Below are 17,222 nucleotides of genomic sequence, written 5' to 3'. Positions count from 1 at the left end.
GACCCTTGCCTCACCCAGTGGCTTCCATAGCTTCCTAGTCTGTGGTGCCTGCTCGGGCCTTTTCTCTTCCCTTCCTCAGTACATCTGAAGGCAGTGGGGTGTAACTGCGGCTCCGTGAGGGAAGTCGGAGGGGGGCACCGAGGGTGAAAGCCCACCATGCCCCTGCCCTGTCACAAGCCCCCAATGCAGCCCCGCTCCCAGGGCGCCCCCCACGCAGCAGGACTTGGAGAGACCCCACCCTGCCTTTGTCCTCCATGCCTGGCTCTTCCTGCGGGTCCTTGCAGGAAGCTGTGCTGGTGAGATTGGGGAATCCTGCACACATGTCTTATGGGGGATATGTGTGAGGTAGTCTAAAAAATTTCTTTTTCATGAGAGGCCACAGCTGGCCTTGTTCTGTGGTTACTACTGACTGTATTAGGCATCACTCTTGGTGGGGTCAGGGTACCCTAGGGGAAGTGCTGGGAGTTGAATCTGGGTCAGCACCATCTAAGGCAAACATCTTTCTGCTATACTATTACTCAGGCTCTCATTAATGATAACTTTTTTTGGGGGGGGTCACAGCTGGTGGTGGTGTTTAGGGGTTACTCCTGGCTCTGTGCTCAGAAATTGCTCCTGGCTGCTCGGGGGACCATATGGGATACCAGAATTTGAACCACTGTCATGGGTCAGCTCTGAGCAAGGCAACCACTCTACCACTATGCTATCTCTCTGGTCCGGATAACTTTTTTTTTTTTTAAATTGCTTAGTGATTTGAACCTAAGTATATAGGACAATAGCAAAGTTGACCTGCCTTTCACCCTGGGCCCCCCCCAAAAAAGACAAAGACAAGATGGTCTATTTTGTTTAATACTTGCGTTGTTTCTATAGCGCAATTAGAGCAATCTTTAAATTTACTTTTCATTACAAATATTTGTCAAGTTTTGTTTCAGAAACAGTTTTCCCTGCTCTCTTGCACATGCACCCAGACACACTACAAAAAAAAACTCATTCATAACACAGTAAGGGCAAACAGCATCCATGTAAACATCTTTCATAAATTCTCCATAATTTAAAAAACCATAGACTTAGAGATATTGAGTAAGGCTCAAGATTTAGTTCAAATTGCACAAGAGACCAATTGGAGATGCTCGTTAACTGAGATGGGGTTAACTTTGGGTTAACTGAAAGAAATGCTGAAAGCGTACCCCAGGCTTCCCCTCCTTAAAACAGTCTTCATCACCTCACGAATGCGTTTCAGGAGAGAAAGAGGACATAGGAAACTCAGAAGGGAAACATTTTGAATTGGGAGCATAGAGCCCTGACCCTACTTGTAGGACAAATGAGCCTCTCCCTGGAGAGGGGATCCGAGTGACCCCAGAGACCCAGAGCAAGCCAACAGCTCCCCATGAATTGGCCTGTGTACGTATTGCTAGTATCCACAGTGAACATTTGTCTTCATGTGTGTCATGACACCCAGGGGCCGAGCAGAAAGAAGCCGCATTGAGGTGCAATATTGTAAAGGGGTGTACTGGGAAAAGAGGGGTATAGGAAGTAAGGAGGCTTGTCCTAGGGATGATGTGCTTGCTCTGGCTAAGAAAACAGCTCAGAAGCTGGGACATGACATCACACAGGAGGTGTGACATCACACCAGCAGCGCTCTCCATGGATGTATGTCTTGGGCTGGAAGTTTGCGGGGGGAAGGGTGTGTGGTGTCAGTCCCAGAGCTGAGATGGGAAATGACTGTGCTGAAAATTGGGCCCCTGGCCAGCTGCTCTCTGCTCCATCCTCTCAGGCGGGGTGGGGAGGGCAGAAGGCAGGGGCTGCTGGCAGAAAGGTGAAGTCGTGTGTGTGTGTGTGTGTGTGTGTGTGTGTGTGTGTGTGTGTGTGGTCGGGGGAAGATAGGGGACTGAACCCCAATTCCACTGAGGCTGGCCTCCCTGACGAATGAGGCTAGGCAGTCAGGGTGGCGGGGTATGGTGGCCTTGGCCACCTCTGGCTTCTGATTCTGCTGCCCTGCAAAGAAAGTGACACTCGCTCCGGAAAACTGCACCCGCATCTGGAATGCACTCTCCGGCCTGAGGACCCAGAGCGAGGTCCCAGGATGCACCTCCGTGAGCACCTGACTTATACCAGGAGGCACTGGGGGAGCCTACGGAACTCTCCACTGCAAGGCTGCCAGGAGGGTTGCTGGTAGGCTTGGTTTGGATTTGTACAAATCAAAGCTTGATCTGCATCGTATCTCCATAGACTCCAAGAATTCTCACCCGGAATTGTGAAGTTAGTTTAAATAGCACTGGAGTGATTCCACTTCCTTGAAGTAGAGTCATCCTAACCAGGAAAAAGTTTCATACAAACATCTATTTACATACAAGGGCGTTAAAATTGGTGAAAAGGCTCGCAGCCCCCTGTGGTCATATGGCTTGAAATCTGTTCATTGCTTTGACTATGTACGTGCACACGGCTGGCAAAGCAAAACTATTAGAAATGAGTAGTAAAAAAAAAAAATACCAAAAAACAATGTGGCATCGAGGCTCCAAAATCCAGAAGAAAAGCTCAAAATCAAAATCAGAGTCTCTCGAGGTACCTTAAGACAATGTCAAGTTAATGTTTAGATAACCTTTGATCTGTGGCTTCAAAACTTCCTAACTACCAGTCTTGCAACATATTTTTTACTTATATTTTGGAAGCAAAATTTTTTTTATTTTTCAAAAACCAACAAAACAATAACTCAGGATTCTAACTCATTACTGTAACTCCTAAAATAAGCTGGAGGCAAGTCTTCCAACAAAGCCCCACAGGAAAGAGAGATACCTTCTTGGAAGATCCTAAGTGCATTCTGAAGGGAAGTGATTTGCAATTTTATACATAAAAGGGGAATTTCTCAAGTTACCACTCAGGTCTTATTGAGGAGACCCTGGGTTCTCAGTTGGGTAGGGGATCAATCACTTCCTGCTCTTTGGAGAATACAAAGGAATTAGGGACACCAGGCTCTCCCCTGAGTCTTTGCAGGACTGTGAAGAACCTTGGGCCCAAAGGAATCCAAAGAGAGGCTGGAGAAGGAAGGTTTTCTCCCAGGTCCATCAGGGCTGCCTGGCCTATGGCTTTGGCCCCTTCTCCCTGGCCTCTAAGACCTTGTGGGTGTTTTTCTGAGTGCATTCAAAGGCATTCAAAGTTCATTCAAGGACACTTCTTCGGATGAACCTATTCCTGATTAGCAGAAGGCAGTATTTGTTGTAGAAAAGCTGCTAGGAAAAGGTGGAGTCATGCAGGGTAGGGCAGAGACAACTCAGAGTGAATATTCCTGTGACCTCAGCCTTTTCCACCACCTGGGAAAATTTCTGTGATCTCCCTGCGGGCCACCAGGGAGAGAGGAGGATCAGAGGGGGCTACCTTCCCGACTTGGGCTCCCTGTAATGGAACTAAGTAGGCTGCCACGGGAAGAAGTCCCTGGGCAATGAAGGCCAGGAAGTCATCAGAACAGTAATGCTCTGGAATTATCCAGCCCTGTAAGAGGCTAAGACTGAGGTTGCCTGCTAAAGCCAGAGTAGGACCCTCTCAGAGATAGCACAGCCTTGATAGCCAAGGCTTGAGGAGCCAGAATGAAGAGGACCACGAGGGCTACGCCCTTTTCCTTGACATGATCCTAGTAATGATTTTTACCTGCACAGAAAAGAGAACTTCTAGCTAAGGTAGCTTGGAAAGGCCTAGAGACTCCAGGCAACTGGTGGTACTTCAACTCAAGGTGGGGTGCCTTTTTTTTTCCCCATTGGTCACACACAGTGGTATTCTGGACTCCCTCCTGGCTCTTTGCTCAGGGATCCTCCAGGTGGGGCTTGGGGACCATATAGGATGCCTGAGGATCGAACATGGGTCCACTTTGTGCAAGGCAAGCACCTTGGTTGTTGTATTCTCTAGCTGCTGGGCTGTGTCCTATATGCTGGCCCCTTCTCTCCCAGCCTGTTCTCTGGAGAAGCACTCATGCTTCCTTGGATACATTTCATTTACCTCAATCATTTTCAAGAGTCTACTTCACTCTCCTTCACTTCATTTCTGTGAGACATACATGAGCCTATAAGATCCAGGCAGAGGTCAGGACTGATTCCTCCTCTCCCTGAGAAGAGCATCACCTCATTTCAGCTCCCCAAGAACCCAGGTGCTAGGGGCCTGCTCCTACCCCATCAGAGGGTGTCAGGGACAGCCTGATTTTGCCTCAATGAAGCTGGCAGGGCTTCGGGAGCACTGCCATGTGGGAGCCGGCACCAGTTCCCTTGGTCAGTTCCCTTGATGCTTCCTGGAAGCTTGAACACTCAGAATTCACCCGGAGCTGTCCTGTGATAGTCTATTCCTAGTGAGCTAAACTCAAAACAGGGTGAGGTGGGGTGTGTTTCTCCTTATTTCTGCGTGCTGATTACACATGGCTAGCAAAATGGCAGGAAAGGCTATTGCATTGTTGCCTTTCAACTATATAGGTGTTAACTTGGAACTCACAATGAACTCACAAAGCAGGTAAGAGCTCTAAAATTATAATGGCCAAAGAGTGCACATTAAGGTTTGGTTCATAAAGTATGTCTCTCTTGACAGTAGCAATGAAAAACAAAACAGGACAACTTCTAAATTCTGGGTTAGAATTCAAGTTTGCCATTTGGCTTTGAATTCAGTGCACGGTGCTGGCAGGCCAGATGACTCTATGCTATGTACATTTAATGTGCACCAAGGAGAAAAAATTCCTACCAAGGCAAAATCTCCATAGACACTGCTTCAAAAGGCTAATTTTCCCTCTCTTCTTCAAGTATATATTACAACTCTACCATAAATGAATGCAAACAAATTAAAGGTATGTCTTCTCACATCTTAAAGCAAAGGTATCTTTGTTTCCATGCGAGAATAAAAATGCTATAATAATGCCCTGGCTGTAGGAGCCAGTTCCTTATATTAGACATGATAATGAAACAATCATCTAAAAAGTCAGCGAGATCCACTCTCTAGCTTGAAGCCCCAATTCTTTTGGAGGTTCTCGCTTGTAAAAGAGAATCTAAGATATAGAGCAGGACTGGTGTGGGGTAGAAAAGACCCCCCCAAAACAGGGATTTGTTCACAAGGAATAATAAAAAAAAAAAGCCATTCTATTGCAAGATACAGACCAAAGGTTAAAAGGCAAATGATACTAGCTCTAGAAAATGAAAATAGATTTTTCTCCTGACAGGGCGCGTGCGCAAGTGAGATCACACCAATCTGGCATTTGCGGTGTGAAAAAAATATCAAGGGGGAAAATTGCCAAAAATGATCCTCCCGCCCCACCCCATCTTGGCGCTGTTGTATGTGGCCGGCTGTAGGGGGCAGGCTGACTACTTTTGAATCTGGTCTGAGTAATGCAATCAAACCTAGTTAGGAGGTGAGAATGTTGTGGCTAGTGCAGGGTGAAGGATGGGGGACGCGGGGTCTCAGTGGGGCGTTCCTGGTTGTCCAGCGCTGTCGGATGAACACGGTGCATAGATGCGGGTCAAGATGTAGGCCCCTCACTTCTGCTGAGCAGCCTGGAAGGCCTTCAGCTCCACCTGGTACCACTCGGGGGCCTCGGGCCCGCTCTTCCCCGGGGGGCTGTGATCATAGCCATAGGCCACTGTCAGCTCCTCATCGGCCTCCACAGCTCGCAATGTGCGGATGCACTTGATGGGCCCGAAACGGGGATGCACAAACCTGCATCAGGATGCACAGTCACTCGGGGTTAAGGGCAGGTCAGAGACAAAATAGGAGCTGGTGTGAGCACTGACCTGTGACCTCCCCCAGACCTGCAGGATTTGGCATCTTCCTGTATAGGAGATCCCATGAGCCCTGGGATCACCTGATGTTTAAGTCTAAAAAGCTTGGAAGCTGGAGAGACAGTACCATGGGGAGGGAGGGCACTTGCCTTGAACACACCCAACCAGGTTTGATCCCCTGCATCCCATATGGTCCCCTGAGCATCACCAGAAGTGATATTTGAGTGCAGAGCCAGAAGTAACCTCAGAACATCAGCAGGTATGGCTCCTTCAAACTCTAAAATGCAAGAGCCTGCTCTGCCTATAGTCCTGTGACCCTGGCCAGCACCAAGTGACATGCAGCCCCATATAGCTGGCCAGCATGTGGACACAAGAGCCCTTCACCTCAGGTCTTCATCCACACAGAAGCATCTTCCGAACACTGAGAATTGTATGAAAGAGCCCCAGGCACCCCAGAGCACCCTCAATGAGAAGCCCTTCTCTTGCATCAAAGGTGAAGAGTCTGTCTCCAGAATGTTCTCTCACAGTCCTTGGAACCATCACTCCAGTCCCAGGAAAGTAGCCTTGTTTCTGCCATATTTGTTTTGGGGGCCACATTTGGTAGTGATCAGGGGTTACTACAGGCCCTGTGCTCAGAAATTACTTTTGGCAGACTAGGGGGACCAAATGGGGTGCTAGGGATCGAACTGGTTCAGCTGTGTGCAAGGCAAAAACCCTATCTGCTGTGCTCTGGCCCCTTGTCTTTGCTTTTGGCATCTCAAAACTGTTTACAGGGCCTGGAGAGATAGCACAGCGACGTTTGCCTTGCAAGCAGCCGATCCAGGACCAAAGGTGGTTGGTTCGAATCCCGGTGTCCCATATCGTCCCCCGTGCCTGCCAGGAGCTATTTCTGAGCAGACAGCCAGGAGTAACCCCTGAGCAACGCCGGGTGTGGCCCAAAAACAAACAAAAAAAAAAAAACAAAAACAAAAAAAACCTGCTTACAGCCTATGACCCAGCGATCCCATTTCTGGGTATTTACCCTAGGACACAGATATTCACTCAGAAAAAAGTATACACCACAGTGTTCACTGCAGCACTTAGTACAAGTGCCAAGGTATGGACTCGACTTGGGTCCAGAGATAGGTAAGTGGATGAGGAAGACATACACACAGTGGAATGGTTGATGGCTGCTAGGGATGATGCAAGTGTACAATTGGCTGTGACATGGCTAGAACCAGAAGATATCTTGTTAGACGAAGAAAGGCAGAAGGACAAACAGGGTGGTCTCACTTATGAGTGAACTGCAGAGTAACTGGACAAGGGATGCCCTATCATACTTGGTCCCAGAGTACAAGAGGAGAAGGACAGAAATTGAGGTGGGGAGTAGAGATAGTGGGAAACAATGGGGAGCAGGGTCGAGGGGATCCAAGTATATCATTGATCTAAAGGAGTGGGAGAGCTAAACCACCAAACCACAGATACAACATGTAAAAACAAGTCCCAAACCTCAGCAATCAAATTTAAACATGACCCCATCATGGTGGCAGGCTGGGGCTGTGGGAGCCTGGGAAACCGATAGAGGGAGGCGGATATGTGGTGTGATTGGTGTCTAAAACCCAACTAGAAATGACTGATAATTTAAAAAGAAAGCAACAGGGGCCGGAGCGAAGGTGCAAGCTGTAAGGCATCTGCCTTACATGCTAGCCTAGGACAGACCGAAGTTCAGTCCCCCAAGCCAGGAACAATTTCTGAGCGCATCGCCAGGAGTAACCCCTGAGCAACACTGGGTGTGGCCAAAAAACCAAAAATAAAGAAATAAAGCAACAAACAAAACCAGCTGCTTACAAAGAGTATGTTACAGCATACATGGATGGCTGTGTAGATCATTTAGATCATTCCAGAAACAAAATAAGATCGTGAAATTGGGACCTGACTTTTGTATTTAGTTTATTTCATACTCTTCAAGTCTATCATGGTGGGCTAGAAACTATCCCAGGAGGGCTCAGACTTGATTTTGCATGACTGATCCCTGATCTGGCTCTTGGTCTCTCTTTTTTTAGTGGGGAGGGATATGGAGGAAAATCATGTCCTCGCCAGAAAAGCACAGAGCAGCCATTGGAAGAGAGGAGCCAAAATAGCAGTTCCTCCAGTTTCAGCTGTGCATGATGACAGGGGGGACTCGAGGTGCAGTTGGGGACCTGCTCCAGCCCCCTTCGCACAGGCTGCAGGAGCCTTGGCATGGTGTGAATGCTGTCGGCTTCATTTCCATGACACATGGCCTTTGCCATTTCCACCCACCCTTCAACAGAAGCTGCAGCCTCAGTACATGGCCTGGCTGCCAAGAAGAGCGCGTCCCTGCCAGAACCAGTCAGGAGCCCTCTCAGAACACAGGAAGGGACCTGCTCATCCTGGCAGCGTGCCTGCCACTGACTGAGGCCTGAGCTGATGCAGCTTCTGGGGAGGGGGGGAGGGGGGAGGGGGGAAACGAGATGCATGGGAAGAGGCCATGCACAGCGTTGGCAGCATTCCCAGGAGGTACTGAGGAGCGAAGGGATGGTGGCCCAGGAATCCTACTATCTCCTTTCAGGAAAGGTCAGCTCTTCTGGGCTTTGGAAAGACCACATGCAGAGGCTCAAGAAACAAATGCTTTTGTGGGCTACTGTGTAAAAGAGTGAGAGAACTGTCTGAGAGAAAGAGAAGGAGGTAATAGGGCTCCAGACGGTTAGTTAAAGTGCTCCTCTTGTACAGGGCTGACCAGTGCTCCAAACCTGGCACCACCCCAAGCACTGCCAAGAGTGATCCCTGAGCACAGTTCCAGGAATAAGCCTGAGTACAACCCTCTCCCCAAACTAACAAGAACATTAACCAAGGCCAAGGAGGAGACATGATGAAGAAAACCAGCTGGGCTGCAAAGAAAGAACTTTTGAATCACCAGAACCCAGAGACTGAGTTCCAAAGAGCCATTTCTGTCTGCCTGGACAGACAGAAAGACAGATGTCTTTGTGGATAAGGAAGCCCCATTCACAAAGGTGGCCTGGAGATCCCAAGAGCTGGGTTCGTTTGAACCCCTGGAGGGCAGTAGGATAACCTAATTTCGATTGAGTCCAAATTTATTATTATTTTTTTATTTGGTTTTTGGGCCACAGTCGGCAGTACTCAGGGGTTTCTCCTGGCTCTGCACTCAGAAATCACTCCTAGTAGGCTCATAGAACATAAAGGATGCTGGGGTTCAAGCCCAGGTCAGCCGTGTGCAAGGCAAATGCCTCCCTAACTTTGTTCTGGCCCTCATGATCTAGTAAGAATTTTGGTAGGATGTGGTTCTCCATGTGCAGTCCATCTGTTTAAAGTGATAATCCATTTGTATAGCTTACTTAACTGTCTAGTTTTTTTTTTTTTTTTGGTTTTCGAGTCACACCTGGCAGCACTCAGGGGCAGCACTCCTGGCTCTATGCTCAGAAATTGCTCCTGGCAGGCTCAGGGGACCATATGGAATGCCGGGATTCGAACCATTGTCCTTCTGCATGCAAGGCAAATGCCCTACCTTCTTGCTATCTCTCTGGCCCCAACAGTCTAGTTTTAATACGTTTTGCCCTAAAATCACCTAGTCTGCATTACATCTCCCCAACCTCCCAGTACGTGCACCCCTCTGAGATCAGCCACAGAAGGGGGGAATCCATGCAGAGGCTCAGACAGGGCATCTGGCCTTAGTCCTTGGTTCAATGTGTTCCGGGATCCCTCATGCTGGGCAGTGTCAGACCGACCATCTTTTATAATAAGATAATCAGGTCTTATTTGATTGCTTACTTGATTAGGTTTATTTGATGGCTGAGTGGTGAATACTTGTCGGTGCTCAGGGCGTTTCTATGGGGGGGAAGGGGTGGCAGTGCTCAGAGGTTACTCCTGGCTCTGTGCTCAAAAATCGCCCCTGGCAGGCTCAGGAGACCATATGGGATACAAGGGATCGAACCCAGGTCAGTCCCAGGTTGGAAGCATGTAGGAGAAACACCCTAGCACTGTGCTATCACTCAAGCCCCAAGGTCTATTTCTGACTTTGCACCGGGTCACTTTTGGTGGGGGGTTTGGGCCATACCCAACAGCACTCATGTTCCTCCTGGCTCTGCAGTCAGAAATCACTCCTGATGGTGCTTGGGAAACCATATGGGATGCTGAAGATGAAACCTGGGTCAGCAGGTTAGGCAAACACACTGCTCTGACCCATCGGGGCCCACTTTTTTTTTTTTTTTTATCTTCTTCTATCTTTTTCTTTTAGGGCCCACTTCTGACTGAGCTCAGGGGACCATATGTGATGCCCAGACTGCTTCTAGGAGTCAATTGTGTGTAGGACAAGCTCTACAACCACTCCAGCCCAGGGCCTTGGGTTTAAGAAGCTGTTTCCAGCCCATGTACCCCTCATGCCTGGGCTGAGAGGATCACTACACTCCTTTTCTTCATCAGACGAGGTTCCCTGAGCTCCTCCGTGCAGAGCAGGGTCAGTTTGGACTGAGATTCTCGAGAATAGAAATTTGCTCCTTCCAGAAGGAGGCCAGGGAAGGAAGAGCTGAAGCCCAGCGCTGAGGGTGGTGGTGGAGTCAGTGGCTGAGCACAGTATGGTTTGGGCTCTGTCCAGACCCCTAGATAAGCCTGAGACAATCTGCAGGGAGGCCGAAAACCAAACCTCTGGCAGGTTACTGTAGCATCTTTTTACAGCTCAGCTAGCCATGCTGGAAGAGGGGCTGTCCTGGAGACCAACCCCCTCCACCTTCCTCAGGCCTGTTCCTACTTACATGTCATAGGCGCAGTTGGGTGTGAAGGAGTGATTGGCCTTGTGACCCAGGGAGGCGCAGTACTGAGTCACGTGGTTGTAGGGCTCTGGCACATCGATGACTGTGTCCTCATCTAGTGAGAGTGTATTTCCGTTCAGGGCCCAGTCTCTGCTGTCCACCTGCGGGAGAACACTGCACTCAGAGACCCCTGCCCCTGGGTCATCCCTGTCCCCACCTCCCTCTTCCACAGGCATTTGCCTAGCTTTGACCCCCACATCCTGGGGCCCCTCCTTGTCCCAGACCAGCAGAGGAAGGCAAAGCACTAGGGAATGTTGCAGAATTCCTGTCTCCTTTTTCTGTCCACCCATGTTCTAGGTAGGTAAGTATCCAGGACCTCATGACCCGTCTTCCTTCCCCTGCCCTTTCCCTCCTTTTATCGTCATTGGTCCAGGGCTCAGACATTTTTTTTTTTTTTTTTTAGTTTTTGGGCCACACCCAGCGATGCGCAGGGGTTACTCCTGGCTGTCCGTTCAGAAATAGCTCCTGGCAGACACGGGGGACCATATGGGACACTGGGATTCGAACCAACCACCTTTGGTCCTGGATCGGCTGCTTGCAAGGCAAACGCCGCTGTGCCATCTCTCCAGGCCCAGGGCTCAGACATTTGAAGTGACATGGGGGACTAGGGAAAGCAGCCACCAGGATCACAGCCATCGTGCGGATTGGGATGTCCCTCAAAAATGGGGTGGGCTTAGCCATGGCCAGCACCGCAGCTCCATTCCCTGTGCTAGCTCACCAGCCATGTCAGTGAATCATCATCACTCAAGTCTGACTGGGTCAGCTTTTCAGACACCAGGTGCTGCCTAGGACAAGATAATGAGGATCTCATTGAAGGAATCACCTTCTTTGTGTAAAAGTGTTGTGGAACTTAAAAAACAAAGTCAGACTAGGGGTCAGAAGAAAGAGGAAAGTAAAGAGGAAAGTGGGAGGCAGAGCTTATCCCCCCACCAGAATCTATGTCAGATCTAAATCAGGATAGGGTGCCTGGGAGAGGTGTTGTGAAGCCTAGAGCAGAAGGGACTCCATTTTGTCAACCCAATGTGAAGTTTACACTTAAGGCTAATAAGGTAAATTTCTATCCCAACAATAATGACACAAACCTCAAGCCCCTCTAAAATACAATATACCACCTTAAACACCTAGCCATAAAAGGACACAGTGAAACACTCTAGAAACACCCCAGACAACAGCCAATTAACTTAAAGACCAAGACTTCCTGCTTCCTGTCCTATAAGACCTGGCCTGTGACCCCTCCAGAGGGGTCAACTCCTGGGGTCAACACCCCAAGGCAGGTGGTGGCCTTGACCAGTCAGTTTGTAGCTTGTTGGTAAATGGAATGAAGCTTTGCTTTGCTTGATTTCAATTGTGTGGTCTTGCCCTTTGACTTTGGACCCTAACTGTCTTTGGGGATCAGGATTGGAGTCCTAACAGAAGAATTCCCAGAAACTCCTCATTCCAGGGCTACTGTGGTTTATAATCTACCCTCAGATTTGTTGCAGAGCAAGGAGAAAACATTTTATTTTTTGCTTTCTTTTGGTTTTGTTTTGGGGCACACCCAATGGCACACAGGGTTCTGTGCTCAGGAATCACTCCGGCAGGCTTGGGTGGGGGGTCGACCATATGGAGTACTGGGGATCAAACCCAGGTCAGCTGTGTATAAGGCAAATGTCCTCCCTGCTGTGCTATCACTCCAGGTACAAGAAATCATTTTCGGGACTGGAGAGATAGCATGGAGGTAGGGCATTTGCCTTTCATGCAGAAGGTCATTGGTTCGAATCCTGGCATCCCATATGGTCCCCAGAGCCTGCCAGGAGTGATTTCTGAGCATAGATCCAGGAGTAACCTCTGAGCACTGAGGTGTGACCCAAAAACCAAAAAAAAAAAAAATCATTTTCTCCCTGTGGTTTACACGCCTTCCAAGTGCTAGTATTTTCATTCCAGCAACAGGATCCTTTGCAAAGACCAGATACCACCCAGCTCACAAAACTTCCAGCTGTCTGATGGTGTCTGATGGTTCCTAAAGTGAGAGGGATAAAGTGACAAGGAAGGGGGATTAGAGCAAAGCCCTTTATCCAGTGAAGTCAGTTGCCCACAGCTCCCTCACTCACCTCTTGGTGTGTAATCCGGACTCCGTTATAAAAAGACATAATGGTGCTAGGTTCCACCGCCACCTTTGCAAACAGCCCTTGGCCAGCACTGGAGATGAGCGACTCTGCCACATAGACCCTAGAGAGCGAAGCAGACAGTGAGCTCTGCAGCCTTTTCTTGTCAGACCCCAGAATAGCACCAGGGCTCCTGCAAGTGGAATAGCAGTTCACAATCCAGCCAAGAGGGATAGATGGAAGGGCGAACAGCAAAACCACAGTATGTGGCACTGGGAAGGATCAAAAAGGTACTTCTGGGGCCAGAGAGATAGCACAGTAGTAGGGCATTTGCCTTGCACGCAGTTGACCTAGGATAGATGGTGGTTCGAATCCCGGCACCCCATATGGTCCCCTGAGCAAGCCAAGAGCAATTTCTGCACCAAGAACCAGAAATAATCCCTGAGCATATTTGGCTGTGAACCAAAAACCAAAAAAAAAAAAAAAAAGGTACTTCTGTCTCTTTAAAGAGCATCGCTTGGAGCCGGGTGTGGCTCGGGGTTGATACAGGCCATGTGTCTACATCCACACTTGGCCTAGACTGCCAGGTGAGGCACTTACAGAAATGGATAAAAGGCACTGCCACAGGTGCTTTTTATTTGGGGGTCACACCCAGCAGTACTCAGGGCTTACACCTCACTCTACACTCAGGGATCACTCCTGGCAATAATCAGGGATTCCGAGGATAGAATCCGGAACAGCCGTATGCAAGGCAAGCTCCCTTCCTGCTGTACTATCTCTTTGGGCCCTGTAATGTTTTAGTTTGTTTTTTTTTTTTTGTTGTTGTTTTTTTGGCCACACCTGGCAATGCTCAGGGGTTTCTCTTGGCTATCTGCTCAGAAGTAGTTCCTGGCAGGCACAGGGGACCATATGGGATGCTGGGATTCAAACCAACTACCTTAGGTCCTGGATCAGCTGCTTGCAAGGCAAACGCCACTGTGCTATATCTCCGGCCGATTAGTTTGTTTTCTGGGTCATCATATACATTGGTGTTCAGGGCATACTTCTGGCTGTGGGATCACTCCTGAAGTGGAGGACATGAGGGGTGACAGAGATCAAACCCAGATTGGCCACATGCAAGGCCAGAGTCCTACCCACTGTGCTGTCACTCCCAGGGGTCCTCAAACTTTTTAAACAGGGGGCCAGTTCACTGTCCCTCAGACCATTGGAGGGTCTGACTATAGTAAAAACAAAACTTATGAACGAATTCTTATGCACACTGCATATATCTTATTTTGCAATGAAGAAACAAAACAAATACAAATACAATATGTGGCCTGTGGGCCATAGTTTGAGGACCACTCCACATTTGCTTTCTGATGAGGAAGAAAATGGAGTTTTTGTATGACAACACAGTACTTGGAATAATGTTTGAAAATGTTTAAAGGTAGCTGGGGAAGATGCTACAGGGATTAAGACACTTGCTTTTTAGCATGTGGTGGATTCCAATTTGATCCCTGGCAATACATACATTTCCCTGAGCACCTCCCAAGGTCACTCCTGAGCACACTGCTGGATGTGACCCCAAATCTCAAAAAAAAAAAAATCCATAAAATAAAGTTTTTAATTAGGGGCCAGGGAGACAGTACTGTGAATAAGGTGTTTTCTTCGCTTATAGTAGATCCAGGTTCCACCCCGAGCACCCCATATGGTCCTCTGGGCTTACCAGGAGTGATCCCTGAGTGCAGAACCAGGAATAAGCCTTGAGCACAGATGGATGTGGGCCAATAAAATAAAATAAAATAAAATAAATTTTTTAATTAATGACAACATTTTCACTGCCTTCCAATAAAAATTTTCCACTGCTAACTAATATTATTCTCAAACTTATAGAGACCAATAGGAGAAAATAAATTTTTGGAGGGAAGGTATTGAGCCACAAACAGTAATGCTGAGTGCTCACTCCTCACTCTGAGCTGCCAAGGATCGAACCCAGGGCCAGCTTCATGCAAGGCTTCATGCAACCCACTGAGTTATCTCTCTAGTACTATGCTTCTGACTCTTGACCTGGGTTCAATTCCCAGCATCTCACAGTTTTCCACCTCTACTGGACATGGTACCAAGACCCTGAGCACGGCCAGCATGACCTAGCTGGTCTTGATATCTCAGGGCCAAAGAAATCCCATGGCTGAGAATTGCCCATGTGGCCTCTAAGCCTCCTGAGCACTGCTTGAGGCTGCCCCCTCCCATCCCCTGAAAAATTACCTTTCTGATTCATAAGGGTCTGGAAGAAGAGCATTGGTAGAAATACAAGATGAAGTTGACTTGTCAAAATGGTACACAGCACCTGGAAAGGATCCACATAGGGTCAGTAGGTCAGAGCTCAGGATTTTTTTTTTTTTTTTTTTTTGGTTTTTGGGCCACACTCGGTGGTGCTCAGGGGTTACTCCTGGCTGTCTGCTCAGAAATAGCTCCTGGCAGGCACGGGGGACCATATGGGATACCGGGATTCAAACCAACCACCTTAGGTCCTGGATCAGCTGCTTGTAAAGCAAACGCCGCTGTGCTATCTCTCCAGGCCCAGAGCTCAGGATTTGAGTTGGAGTTTGGAGCTGGGGATCCACCCAAGCTTCTGGCAGTGAAAGCAAAGACTGGGTTTCTCTGGCCCAGGCCCCGAATTTCAGCCCATCTTCTTTCCCCTGTAATCAGAGTTCCAAAGAAGCAAATTCAAGCATGGAAAAGAGTCACTTGGGTGATACTCCTTTGCGGCTGTCAGCTGGGCCTTGCCCCCCTTTTTGCTGTTCTTTTCTCCTGGGGTCCCCATGAAGCCCGAATAATTGGGACATTTTGAACAAGAAAATGCTTTGTCACGCATTTGTGTGCTCGCTCGGGTTGTCTCTGGCTGAATAATGGTTTTTACACTTTTGCCCTCAATAAAAAAAAAAAAAAAAAAAAAAAACAAGAACGAAAGTTTCAGTCTCCAGAATGAAGAACAGAAGCGCTTTTGAGGAAGTGGGAACAAAGTCGGCTTCTTTCTGAAAGGGCCTTCAGAAGCCTGGCAGGCACTTATGCCTGATGCTATCATGTTATAAGTTCTGGGGGTCCCAAGATGAAGCTGCTCTTCTGCTCAGGGTCAGCCTCAGATGCCAGCAGTGGAAACGGGCCTTGCCCTCAATACTAGGACACCCACACTATCTTATTTATTTATTTATTTATTTATTTATTTATTTTTGCCACAACTTACAGTGGTGCTTAGGGGTTACTTCTAGTTCTGTGCTCAGAAATAACTCCTGGCAGGCCAGAGGGCCATATGGGATGCCGAGAATCAAATTTGGGTTGGCCATCATTGGCTGCGTTCAAGGCAAACATCCTACCTGCTGTGCTATTGCACTCCCCACTATCTTTGTCCCTCAAAATCTTCAGTCCCTGGAGGAGGGGTCATGTCTGACTGGGTCTGGGAGGAAGGGGGTCATGGACCCTCCTGGTTGCTCTGCGGAGCTACACATGTCTGCTCGTCACTAGAGGAAGTAGCTTCTTTGAGGTCCACTAACCCATCCAAGGCTGCTGGCACAGTGGCTGAACCTCAGGGCTGGACTTCGGTCACACAGGAGGGTCCAGCACCTCCAGGGACCCGCCTCAGCTGTGTCTCCTTGCTGCCACACATGAGAGTACATAGAACTGAGTGTGTCCTTTGGAAATATAGTTTTCCTCAGGAAAGTGAAAACCCTTCAGAGGCTGGAGAGACAGGACAGTGGGGAAGTCACTTGGCTTACACATAGCCAACACAGGTTTGGTCCCCAATACTCCATAAGGTCCCTCAGACTCCATCAGAAGTTATTCCTGGGCCCAGAGAGATAGCACAGCGGTGTTTGCCTTGCAAGCAGCCAATCCAGGACCTAAGGTGGTTGGTTCGAATCCCGGTGTCCCATATGGTTCCCCGTGCCTGCCAGGAGCTATTTCTGAGCAGACAGCCAGGAGTAACCCCTGAGCACCGAGCAGATGTGGCCCAAAAACCAAAAAAAAAAAAAAAAAAAAAAAAAGAAGTTATTCCTAAGTGCAAAGCCAGGAGGAAGCCCTCGCACTGCCAGGTGTGGTCCCCCAAACAAAAACCAAACAAAAGGAATAAGTAAGCCAGGGCCAGAGTCATAATACAGCAGGCAGGATGCTTGTCTTGCACACAGCTGACCCATATTTGATCCCTGGTATCCCATATGGTCCCTCAAGCCACTTCTAAGAGAAGAGCCAGGAGTAAGCCTGAGTACAGTTGGGTATAATCCAAAATCCAATGCCTCCCCCAAATAAATAAAATCACCCTTCAGGGACAGGGAGATGGTGCATGTCAGAGCAAATGACATTGAGCTTGGTCTCTGCTTTCAGAGCTTATACAAGGCTATCACCAGTGTCAGACATTACTCTTTGTAGGTTTCCCCTTTTATGTCCCTTCTTCTTCCAGGACCCACTTGGATTCTCATAAAGCATCTGGATGGGCTCAATTTTAACTTAATTAAAAAAATAAAAACAAAAAAACAAAAACAACACATAAAAACAAACTTCAAAGTGGGACATTGAAAACTACCCCCAAATTGGACCTAAATATA

At 48.4% G+C, this 17,222-nt stretch overlaps 1 protein-coding gene across 1 annotated transcript in view; it reads right to left on the bottom strand.

The window, feature by feature from the left end:
* Positions 1-828: 828 nt before the first annotated feature.
* Positions 829-17,222, bottom strand: part of SETD7 (SET domain containing 7, histone lysine methyltransferase) — a 32,899-nt gene continuing 16,505 nt past the window's right edge. Inside the window, exons 5-8 of the mRNA XM_049770105.1 lie at positions 14,890-14,971; positions 12,652-12,769; positions 10,505-10,662; positions 829-5,676 (exon numbers count right to left, since the gene is read on the bottom strand). Coding sequence (XP_049626062.1) covers positions 5,496-5,676; positions 10,505-10,662; positions 12,652-12,769; positions 14,890-14,971 — 539 coding nt within the window. The 3' untranslated portion in view covers positions 829-5,495. The remainder of the gene's footprint in view (positions 5,677-10,504; positions 10,663-12,651; positions 12,770-14,889; positions 14,972-17,222) is intronic.

Source organism: Suncus etruscus, chromosome 3 (assembly GCF_024139225.1).
Source record: "Suncus etruscus isolate mSunEtr1 chromosome 3, mSunEtr1.pri.cur, whole genome shotgun sequence".
Taxonomy (NCBI): Eukaryota; Metazoa; Chordata; class Mammalia; order Eulipotyphla; family Soricidae; genus Suncus; species Suncus etruscus.
The sequence above is the reverse complement of the archived record's forward strand: the minus strand, read 5'-3'. Positions and strand labels throughout refer to the sequence as shown.